The 12464-nt window shown below is 30.4% G+C and overlaps 1 protein-coding gene across 2 annotated transcripts; it reads right to left on the minus strand.

Annotated features, from left to right (window-relative positions):
- Positions 1 to 1783: 1783 nt before the first annotated feature.
- Positions 1784 to 5125, minus strand: LOC102622672 (hypothetical protein). Of its 2 annotated transcripts, none has more exons than XM_006479875.3 (6): positions 4891 to 5125; positions 3648 to 3834; positions 2984 to 3137; positions 2841 to 2878; positions 2693 to 2753; positions 1784 to 2244 (listed from the first exon to the last, which is right to left on the minus strand). In XM_006479875.3, the coding sequence occupies exons 1-6, from the start codon at positions 4893 to 4895 to the stop codon at positions 2123 to 2125; spliced, it is 567 nt and encodes a 188-aa protein (XP_006479938.1). In that variant the 5' UTR covers positions 4896 to 5125; the 3' UTR covers positions 1784 to 2122. The 2 variants fall into 2 exon arrangements, with proteins under 2 accessions (XP_006479938.1, XP_052293724.1); XM_052437764.1 differs by having other exon boundaries at positions 1784 to 2241; positions 4891 to 5051.
- Positions 5126 to 12464: the final 7339 nt, after the last annotated feature.

The raw sequence follows: 12464 nt of genomic DNA on the forward strand, positions 1-12464 counted from the left end.
AATAATAATTTTTTTTCTACAGTAACTGTACATTAAAAGATACAGCACCTCAATCCCAAACGGGACCATAATATGTTTAATCGGTGGTAAATATTAAAGGAAAAAAAAAATAATCATATAAGAAAACAATATTCCTATTATTTTAGGTATCAATTCATGCTGTTGCTTTATATTCATATTATGTCAAAGTTAAGAAAACACAAATAGGATTTATTTAGTCAAAATCTTTGAATACGAATGAATATATATTATCTGTTTAATAATCTGTCAAAATCTTGAATACAAATGAAGATACTCACTCAATAAAAGAATCATCATAACACAATTACAACATAATTACTAGATTAACACAACAAGAAAACAACACAATTAATGAGAAAAATGACAAAGTTAGTGGGAAAATATGACACAATTAACACAATAACGACACGATATATTGATAAATGGGTCATAAATGACTTCATAACTTAGTAAACATGTTGATACAACAAGATTACAAAGGCGATCCAATGAAAATAAAAACACGACTATTCGAACGGTTGACACAACATGATTATTAATCATACGAACTAATGTTGACCATATTACAAATATTGTGTAATATTTACTAATTTATCTGAACAACATAAAACAATTTTTTTCATATTCATAATTAGGGATAACAATTTTTCCCGATGGAATGAGATCCTGCAGGATCCCATCTTATTTGGGACGGGATTTGGACATATTTTTGTCCCATAAAAAATTTAAGGACGAGAATGAGCATTTTTTCATCTCACTTGCATATACGGGACGAGACTAGGATTGGCAAATTTCGTCCCATCCCGTCTCATTAGTGACTAAGAATGAGAATTTTTTTAATTGGGATGGGATCCCGCAGGATCTTATCTTTTTTGGGACAGAATCGAGACGTATTTTTGTCCCAAAAAAAATATAAGGATGGGAGTGAGACGTTTTTTCATCACACTTGCATATACAAGATGGGACTGAGATTGATCCTATTCATAATACACATAATAACTTACCATAAATTAATTTATAGAAATAACGCGAGTTTAGCTAAAGAAGAAAAACCTCGATTCTCTTCTCTAAAAACCTCATTCACACTGGGAAGAAATTTATTTTTTTTGCATAATAATTAAATCTGGACGTTTCATACGTACATCATAACATTTTTGACTTGTTATAATACTTTTGACTTGTGTCTGCTGACTAAACTCTAATGGCATTTAATATAAAGAAGAAAAATGCCAAGTAGAGAGAAAACTGAGAGAAAAATAAGAGAAATTGAGGAGAAAAAAGAAAAAGAAAGGAAAAGAAATTAAAAAAAGAAAGATAATTCCCTTTTAAACTAAACAAACAAGATGAAAATTAACCATATTTTTCCCTTATTTTCTCTCCTCTTTCATTCCCATTCCATCCCACTCCTCTCCTAACTATTATTCAGTTCCAAAAGGAAGCCCAAGACGAAGTCGCACAGTCCGAACACATTTGTCACGTAAGCTCTCGTGCAATCTGCAAGCTTGAAACGTGCTCGGTGCAGAAAGAGAGACCAAACGCCCGGGTACGGTATGATCTACTTCTCCCGTTCCTTTTTTTTTTACTTCTTTATTGGTTAATGAGAAACGTTCCAGTTCTCGCTAATCACCACATTCGACCCCATCGACATTTCCACACAGAAACAAGCAAGCACCAGAATGTTCGAATATGATAACACCACAATCATATAAGAAACTCGCAGACCACATTTATGCAACATCCACATTCATGCTGATAAACAAGCTAACTAAATAGTAAATTAAATTTGAAAGATAAATGCCACCATTAACAATGGCAGTTCTCTGTCTACAAGACAAACTGATGACTACTCTCAACCACCAGATAAACGAGCTCACAAAGCTCACTTTCCAAATTATCTTCCACGAAAAAGACAAACAATACAACATCCTAATCCAAGTTAAAAGAGTTCTTTGGCTATATTGTCGCACCTATAAGAAATTTTTTAACTTCACTTGGTTAGGCAAGAAAACACACGCATCAATCCTGTCACAACAACTGAAAAGATTTATCCCATCCTGAAACTATAGCTCGAGCGAACTTGGCATTTGGAACAACCACAATATTATGTGCTTTGAGCAGCTTCTGTTTTCCCTTCAGTAATGCCAGCATCACTCTTGTCCTCACCTTCCTCTTCTTGATTAGTATCTCCTGCCTTGCGAACTTCTTGTTGCGGCTTTGACACTTCTATATCCACAGAAAAAAGAAAAAGGCAAAGGCAACCAAATTAAAAGCTAATAAAACCAGGAAGTCAAGAAAACATTTAACACTAAGCAGGTTTCTTATGTCAAACAGAAATGTACAAGAAAGCTAAGTTGGAAAAATAAAGCCATCAATGGGCAAATAAACATAATTCAAAAGGCCATTGACATTCAATAAACATCTTGGAGACCAGTAAGGCCACTGATTCAGTTGCCGATGAAAAAGCCTAGCATCAAAGACACTCAGTAATTTAATTTCCTCTCAAATCAGTGGCATATAATAAACTTTTTAATGGCCCAATTGTCACTATCATTAAAAAGAGTCTACAATTAATGAGGCAGTTAATGAAAGAAACAAATTGCAACTCAATACCCCTCATAGAAAATGAGGGAGAATATGGCAGATAAGTAACAAAAGGTTTGTGGCATTTTACCTTCATCATCACTGTCTTCAAAGCCACCCATACCATCATCACCTCCCATGCCACCAAAATTCTGCAAACAGCATCAAGAATCAGTAAAAGCAAACATTACAAGCAAAATTTTCAGAAGGAACCTGTCCATAAGCCATCATAATCATACCGAAAAGTCCATCCCCCCAAGATCCAAGTCACCTGCACCTGATCAAAGAACCAAAATTGATGAATTTTTCTTTCAAAAGCATAAATGTATTCAAAAACCTGAACCAAGGATAACTCATTAGCAAAACAGAAAGTTCATAATACCATTATCCTCGTCTTCGTCTACCCATTTGTCCCAATCAACTTTGACATAATGTGGTGTCTTGCCATCTCCACGAAGTAGTTTCTTCCACCATCCTTTTTCTGCCTTCTCCACGATGCAGAATATGCTCCTTACACCTACATTAATTTTGCTTTCCTAAAGCAAAAGGAAATAAAAGGATTAAATACAATATAATAAGACCTTCAAAACGCCCCCAGGGATGCAGCTGAATGGCTTTTAGCTCTATTTTGGGATAGCCACCAAGTCTGACTCCTCAGGAGATAGGGGTTAAAGATTATATTTGAGCTCTGTCCATCTCCCATACTTTTAAAATAAATATCATCAAAGACCTTGAGAATCTACTTTTAAGATCATAATAAATCCAAGCAATAGGATGCATGCACAGACACATGGCTTAGTAAAGATGAAACAGATCCATACTGACCAATTACCCGAGAACAAGGAGTAGAAACAAAGGTGGAAACATTATCAAATTAACTATACACCTCAATGCAATGAATTATCAGATTAAGGTTACAAATCTAGTTGCGTTAATACAAGTTACTAGGTTTTTCCTTGAGCGAGCAAAATGCTCAATTGTCATCAACTAATCATTCACACACCCACGCACATAAACATTAATGCGTAAAAGGTGCAGCATCTTACCTCCACGTTGACCTTATCAAAAAGCTCCAGCTTGAGCTCATAAAGGTGGTTTTCAGCACCAGCACTAGCAGAGAAGGAGAACACTCCCTCTGGCTCAAGATTTACCTTGGCATTTTTTGCGTCAGGTAATTGCACGGTTATAAATACCTTATCTTGCCTCTGGGCCCACTTCACCTCAGGAACACGGCTACAAAATTTAAAACAAATTTAGAGAAAATGAACTAAAAAAAAGGCGAAAATCCAGAGAGATACCACCGCATACACACCCTTAATAAAATCCTATCCAAATACAAGGTTTGGCCTCCAGCATAAAATAACTCGATCGCATTAGGTGACACAACAACCGCAACAAAATACAATGATGGATTTGCAGACAACCACAAAACTATGAGTATATTCAGAAAGTCCATATATATATATCTACCTCTGTAATTTTTTTGAATGCTACCAGAAATTATTTCAGCCTAAGTTTTCCAGAGATTTCATTTTTATATCAATCAATTGGGAATTTGCCGTGTAAGCAATTACCAGATCTATCATATTCCCAGGGACAGCCTAACTCCACAGCTCCAACCTTCTTAAAAAATTATTTGAGTTTCAATAGACATAGTAGATATGATGTTTAATTAATTAACATACTACGTGGCAATAGGTTGTCTTCTTTTTCATTTTCGTTTGGGTAAAAAAGAGAGTCTAAAACTATAGATACCAGCTAGTTTGGCAAGTGAAGTAATATATCATGGGGGTATTACAAGACTCACATTGGTGGGTAGGGATCCAGTCATGCTATGGTTAATCAGATAGATAAATAACTTAAAAAATAAGAGAATTTTCAGCCGTGAGCGGATGAAACTTGAAACTTTAAAGAACAAAAGAAGACAACAAATTATAAAGATATGCAAATCTTTCACCAAATTAACGCCATTATCTCTTGAACCTCACCTTTTGCATCAATATTTGTTTCACAAATAAAAAAAAAAAAAAAACTCATGTTACACTGATAATAAAAAAACCCTAACTGGAGTAGCATCTTGTACAAAAGACATTGTTACAGGAAAGTAAGACAAAACGTTTTATTGCATCATTTCACCATAAACCAAACCAAGTATTAGTTAAATAAACAATAAAGAGATTACTCAGGGAGTACATTAAAGAGTGTGAGATGACGCGAGCGTGAATCAGTGGAATCGAGTGACAGAAGATCAGAAATCGAATATAACCAACAGGAGAGAAGACGGCTTACCTCATATTGTCTCGAAATGGAAAGAAAACAGTAAAACCCTAGAGCGAGAGAGAGAGTTGCGACAGCCTGCGGTTTTGTCAAGTAACGAGAAAGCAAGCGTGTTTATGCTTCAAAAAAAAAAGTATAAAGCGTCACTTCTAGTACTTTCTTCACCTTCTAGATATTTCTATTATTATACAGTACGATCACTCGGACGATTGGTGGCGGTTGTCACTGTGCGTGTGTGAGTTTTGATTGGTGGATTTTGAATCGGAGGTTTGGAGATACATGGGAGGATGAAATCGGACGGTGTTAAATGATCGTGTATAGTAGTTTTGGTGCGCCGACTTAGTTGTAGTTTAAGATGGGCTTTACCTTATGATTAAGCCCAATAAGAAGAAAGCCTGCATTGCCCATTGCCACGAAGAGTGCAACTATTGGCACCCGTCTACTATTATCTTAAAACCCTCTTTTAAACGTACCCATTGAAATAATTTAAAATTTCATAATATTTCTATTAACACCAATTAATTTCCACGAATAACCCTAATTGTTATTTTGCCAGAAATCCCATCTCGATGTCTATATCTTTTTATTTTAACTGTACTTATCTCTTTCTTCTCAATTCTCAAATCCCAAGTATCTTATCTTTCTTTATATTATTTTTGTTTCCCTGCTCATTTTCTCTTATTAGTTGGTGCTTTTGTTGAAATTTGTCAATTGTTCAAATTTCTCATGAGTTAGACGTAACAGTTTTGAGGTCCGTGACCTGAAAGAAGGAATAAGTTTTGCACATATGAGGTGTTGATGTTCGTAGGAAATGGCTCACTGATTAAACGATTTAAACTGTTAGCAATACTATTAGGATGCGTTTGGCATCCAGCATTACACAGCATTACCATCCCGTATAGCATTAAATTAATACAACCCTAAAAACTGACTTCGTATTATACGGTATACCGCATAACATTACTGTTGTTATACAGTTAAAGCCGCATTAACTAAACCCGTGCGGGTATCGGGTTTACGCGTGATTGCTTATAAAGAAAGGGAAAAAAAAAAAGAGTAATAGTTTTTCTTCTTCAGAACACGATTGAGCCACAGAACACGTCTTCTCTTTGCTTCCATTCTCTTCTCAAAACCCAATCTATCGCCGACACCGGCTCAGCCATAACATTTATCACCGACACTGGCACGGCAGCAGCCACTTTGAGTACTCGATGCTGTCAATGCCGTCAAGTTCTCCCGCGCGGCACCCCTACTCCACCATCTCTATGCCGCGAGTCCGCAGCCACTGCACGATATCACAACAAATTCATATTAGCATTTTTGCCTTTATCCATAACTTGAGTGTTTTAAATTATAAAAGCCATTTTTTTTAAAAAGATAAAAAAGAAAAATCAGACCCCTGTGACAGTGTTACTTATTCTTTTTTGCTTATTTTCTTCTTCGGAAGAAAAGGATTTAAAGGGAGGAAAAAGGATTTATCGACAAAATAAATAAATAAATAAATGAAGGATGCAAAGAACCGAAAAAAAATAATTGTGGAATGATAACAAGGGGAGAAAAAAGAAACAGAGGAAGGAAAGAACAGAGAAGAAATTAAAGAGGGTTGAAGGTTGAAGGTTGAAGGTTGAAGATTGAAGATTTTGTCCTGTTAAAGAGGGAGATAAAGAGATAAGGATGACGTGTCAATGCATAGACACAACTTTGTGTTTATTATTTTATAATTTTATTTTACCAATTTTTTTATAGAATTTATTTTACCGTTTGTTTTATTAAATAAGCAAAATATATATTAATTGTTTTGTCATTCATTCCTATTAAATGTATGTTTTATTATTTATTTATATTGTGATAACTTTTTAAAAGTTATTTGATTAAATTATTTGATTCGATTGTTATTTCAAAGTTTATTTAATTTGGAAAATGCTAAAAAAGAAAATATTATGTCACCGAAAATTTTATAATTTGTTAGTTTACATATGTTTTATGAAGAATTATAATTCTTTTTTACATTTATAATACAAGAAATTAATGTAAAAGTTTTAAAATTTAAAACCTCTATATTTAATATATTTCTAAGTATTAATAAATATTATTTTATAAATTTATAATATAAATTAATCACAAAAAATTAATACAGTACAGTACAACACTAAATATAATATAATTAAAAATTAATACAGTACAGTAGAGCACCAAATATTATACAATATTATTATAATACAGTGCTAATATAATATAGTATAATATAATATATTTATATTAAAATAATATAATACAACATAATACAATACAACATAATACAATACAATATACCAAGGGTGCGTTTGGCACACTGTATTGCATTATTTTAATGCTGGTGTATTGTATTATGCTGTATTGTATTAGCACTGTATTATAATAATGTTATACAATATTTAGTGCTACACTGTACTGTATTATTTTTTAATTTAATTTAAATTAAATATTATATTATATTAATGTTTTATATTATATTAATATATTTAAATTGCATTAATATTTTATGTTATTATTTATATTATTAATAATTTTAAATTAATATTATTCATATTTAAATATTTTTATTAGTTATAATAAGTTATAAATTTATTAATAAATTATAATGCAAAAATAAAAAATATACTATTATTGAATGATAAATTATTTATTTATTAATTTATATTAATAATTATAATATAAAAATAAATAAAATAAAAATATTATATTAAATTAAAAACTATATTTATTTATTATTTTAGTATTATAATAATAATAAAGCAAAAAGCAAAAGTTAAAAGCAAAAAAAAAAAAAAAACAAAGCTAATGCGTCAGTTGACGCATTAGCCTCCCACCCCAATCCTTTGCAATTTTGTTCCAAACATGAGTTTGTTATTATTTTAATATGAACAGTATTATAATACCTCCTTAATACTACAACCAAACACACCCCAAACGTGAGTCGGGAAAAGCTAATGCGTCAGTTGACGCATTAGCCTCCCACCCCAATCCCTTGCAATTTTGTTCCAAACATGAGTTTGGTATTATTTTAATATGAACAGTGTTATAATACCTCCTTAATACTACAACCAAACACACCCCAAACGCACCCTTAAAATACTGGTGCAATGACTTATTTTGAGAAATATGAAATAGGGGTTTTAAGAGTGGGATTAGAGGGGCGCGAATAACTCTTCCAATCAATGACAAAACTAGCTGAGATATTTGGGCTTATGTGGGTCCAGGTCAATTTTTATATACTGAGATGAGTCAGAATTGCTGGTGGCACCGCCCGAAAGTACTCGTGAAACCCTTTTGGTATTTATTTATTTATTTTCTTCTCTGTTGGTATTTATGTCACCTATTTCTTTTGAACCATAATAATCTTTTTGCTTTTATAAATGTAAGTATAAAAGTTTAAAGTACTAGATGAATAAATTGTGCACTGGGAAGGAATTAATTCAAAATTTTAGGATTTAATATATATATATATATATAGAGAGAGAGAGAGAGAGAGAGAAGGGACATAATTTTATAGACAAAATTTTTAACCATTAGATTAGAGATAAACGGAGGGTGAAAATTAGATGATATAAAATTATTAATTTCATGGGAAGAGGACACCTGCATCCTCCCAATTTGAGAAAATTATCACGTAAACTCCCAAATTCTTAACTAGGGATATGCAGACTGCCTTTTGACTATAATATTCTTTAGTTGTATTAACTCAAAAAAATTAACTCCAATATTTTATAATAAATAAAATATAATATTAAATACATTTTAAAATAAGTTCAATATTTAATTTTTTTTAATAATTTACAATCTTATATTATATTAAACTACATTTTATAATAAATAGAAACATAATATTAAATATATATATTTTTTAAATTATTTAATTTTAATATTATATAAAATAATTTTAATATTTCTAATACATGAATATATTTTAAAAATTGTAAAATCTATTTAACCCAAAGATTTATTTAAAATAAATATAATAAATTTACATTTTAAAATTTATTTGATATATAAAAAATATTCTAATATTATTAGCCCACTAGACAAATTAGTATATTTAAATTATATTTTTAATTAATTAAAAAATTTAAAGCAAATTTTTAAATTAGTATCTACAAAAGATATTATAATTAAAATAAAGTTCTAATGTACTTTATTGAAAACTTAGAAATTTACATGTCCACTTCTCCAAATCTTAGAGATATAGGTGCCCTATATTTCCTAATTTCATTAATATTTTCTCTATCTCTTCTCTTTAATTTCACATTGTATCATATTAATATTAAAGTAATATTATTTAAATTTATTAGTAATTATATTTAATTATTATTATTTTTTTGTATTTAAAATATAATATTATTAAATAAAATAATATTATAATAAAATATTTTTTTATTATATTATTATTTAATAATAAAATAATTTATGTTTATATTATTATAATAAGATGCATTTGCCTCAATTGACACAAAAGCCATTGCATTGCACAAACTTAAGGTTCCCTCGGTTTCGGTTTGCGTTATTTGCCTAAATGATGCATTGTGGTGCATTACAATGAGTTCTTTAATTTTGTCAATCACATTTTTGTTGTCAATTTAATGTGAACGACGTTTTAATACCCTATAATCCTATATTCTAAACACACTCTTAAACTCATAAAATATTTGTTAATACATATAAACAGGTGTATCTATTCTCACAAATAGTTATGGAAGTAACTAGCCTACTAGTGTAGCATCACTTGTTGGGTGAAGGGGATTTATATCAAATTTCAAATCTTGCTACATGATAATTTAATACAATACCTTCAAACTAACATTAAGTATTAATGGATGAATACGACTTTAATTAGGATGGACGATGTTAAAAGACTAGTACTTAAAAAGTAGAGTAATTTTTTGTTTTTAATGCACTTCAACCGATATACAACCCAAAATCTAGTCCTTACAATTTGCTATGCAGTTCATAAATACAAACTAGAATTAATCCTTACAAATTACTCACAAAAATTTTATAAATTTAAAAGGATAATAGTTTCACCCTAAAATCAATAGAAAGGAGTCTGTTAGAATTCGCACCCAAACTTCCAAATTTAACTTGGGAGATTCGAACCAATAAGACTAAACTTTCTCTAGCTTAGAAAGTAGAGTATTACTCCTATGGTGCATTTACTAAACAAAAATTAAAATAGACTGGAATCAGTATGAGATAGAATCAGGATAAAGAATTAGAATTAGAATAAGTTAGGAATCAAGATCGGAATGAACTGCATTTCTATTGATACGTTTACTTTATTTTGAAATCAGAATAGACTGTTATAAATTATTAAAATGTCCTTCGTTAATTGTTGTCCATATTTTTATATGTATGTATAATAATAATAATAATAAGAAGAAGAGTAAAAATAAAATAAAATCAACAACAATAATAATAATAAAGATGACAACAATATTAATTAAAACAATAAAATTAAAAAATTTTAATAATGATGATGATGAAATTAATGCCGATGACGAAGACAACAACAACAACAATAATAATTACTACTACTATTACTAACACTATTGTTACTATTACTGTTACTATTACTAATAATAGTAAAGGACATATTTACAAATAATACAAAAATATTGGGTATTTTTATAAATTCTAGAGGGATTAAAATGTAAATGAGAGAACTTAATTGAAGACAATTTGGATATCATAAAATCTTCATGGGGTAAAATAAATAATTCAAGAAATCAGATTTTAATGCACAATCTCCTCTTGAGAATCAGACCTATAAGGATATTTCTAAATTTGTGAGCCTCACGTGATTTTAATTCCGATTTCAAATCTCAGTTTTACAAATAAATATTGTCAACAATTTCGATTTTAGATTCAAATTTCCGAATCCAGAAAATGAACACATCATGACTTTCTACACAGAACGTGAGAGAAGAATATCGGCACATTTTTTTTCAGTTAAAATTTAAAAGAGGTATTTGGACTAAGAGAAGCGTACAATTTCTAGAAGGACCTAGATACCGACAAGCGGCTCGCGGACCCACCGTATTTCATACGGTAGTACAAGAAGGCAGAAGCAATGGCTTTCTTTGCTCGTGTCCTGTCTCCTGTATAGTCGGTTAATTTTTGGCCATTAAAATAAAATATTATAAGAAAGATTTAAAGTCAATAGAATAACATCATGACGAAAGTAATAATATGACCAATATGACCAATATGATTGTGCTGTGTGTTATAATAATATTATAATATTTAATAATATTTTATTTTCTATGTTAAGAGTATGTCGATGATGTTCAAATGCAAGTATCCCTCAAATAAAATTAAAATGCGTTATTTTCGCTTACTCAAAACAGGGCTAACCCCCAACGTATAAAGAAAAAAAAAACTATTATTATTATTATTATTACGTTATTTTTTAATCACAGATGCGGATACCCAGCCGTTATTGTTCGCCTCTGGCTTCAGTCATTCACCTTCCCCCGACCGATTTATTATTTGCCATATTTGTCACGCACACCCACACACTCTGCTTACGCACACATTGCCATCTTGTCATGTGATAATAGTTTTCGGACTCTTCAAGATGGAAATGATATTTAACGACTTTATTGCTGCCGGTGGGTGAAATCATAAGATTGATTCGAGTAATAGATAATATTTAAATATGATTTTTAAAAGCTTTAATAATGCACTAAAGGTACGTTTGGAATTGAGATGCTATAGCTTTTAAATTACAGTTGTTGTGAAAAAAAAAAGTTGTAATTATGAAACAAAAGTTAATAATATATAATAAATATAAATTTTAAATAATAATTTTGATAAAATTATTAAAGATATAATAAATTTTATATTATACAAGTGAAAAATCATATCAACATAACTTAAAAGTTACAGCAGCGAATATTTATCAAACACTTTAGTACTGTAACTTTTAAGGTACAACTACCCAACCTCAATCCCAAACGCACCCTAGGTGATCTCGTGGGATTCAGTGGAACGAACGTGGCTGGTGGATGAAGTGTCTACGTAAAGCACAAATCCGGCGAAATGATAAAAAATAAAAACAGAGAAATTCGTTACATCTCGTGTTAAGGCGAATCTTTTTCAATCCGATGTGTCACAAAATCGTCTTTTCTTTTCTTCGGTGGAGAAATATTTTGTTCGCTTACCATCATTAACATGCAGACAAACAATTAAAAGAAAGTTGCTCCAAATGGTGACATGATTACATATTTGTAGTTTATTTTTTAATTGTTCTGTTGATTAAATGGAAGGAGCAATCAACTCCGCCACCGTTTATGACCATACGAACCGTGCGAAGTATTATATTTCCATGCATGCTTTGACTATCTAATATAACAACAGCAGCTAATAGTATTAAAAATTTATGGATATTTACAGTAAGAATCAATTCAGATTAACTTAAATTAACTATATTATAATATAGCTTAAATTTGATATATCTATGTATATGCCTACATATACATACATTCGCACATATGTGTGTGTGTTACTTATATTTGTAAGAGAAATATTTATCTTTATCCTATAAGAGAAAT

This window comes from Citrus sinensis, chromosome 3 (assembly GCF_022201045.2).
Source record: "Citrus sinensis cultivar Valencia sweet orange chromosome 3, DVS_A1.0, whole genome shotgun sequence".
Taxonomy (NCBI): Eukaryota; Viridiplantae; Streptophyta; class Magnoliopsida; order Sapindales; family Rutaceae; genus Citrus; species Citrus sinensis.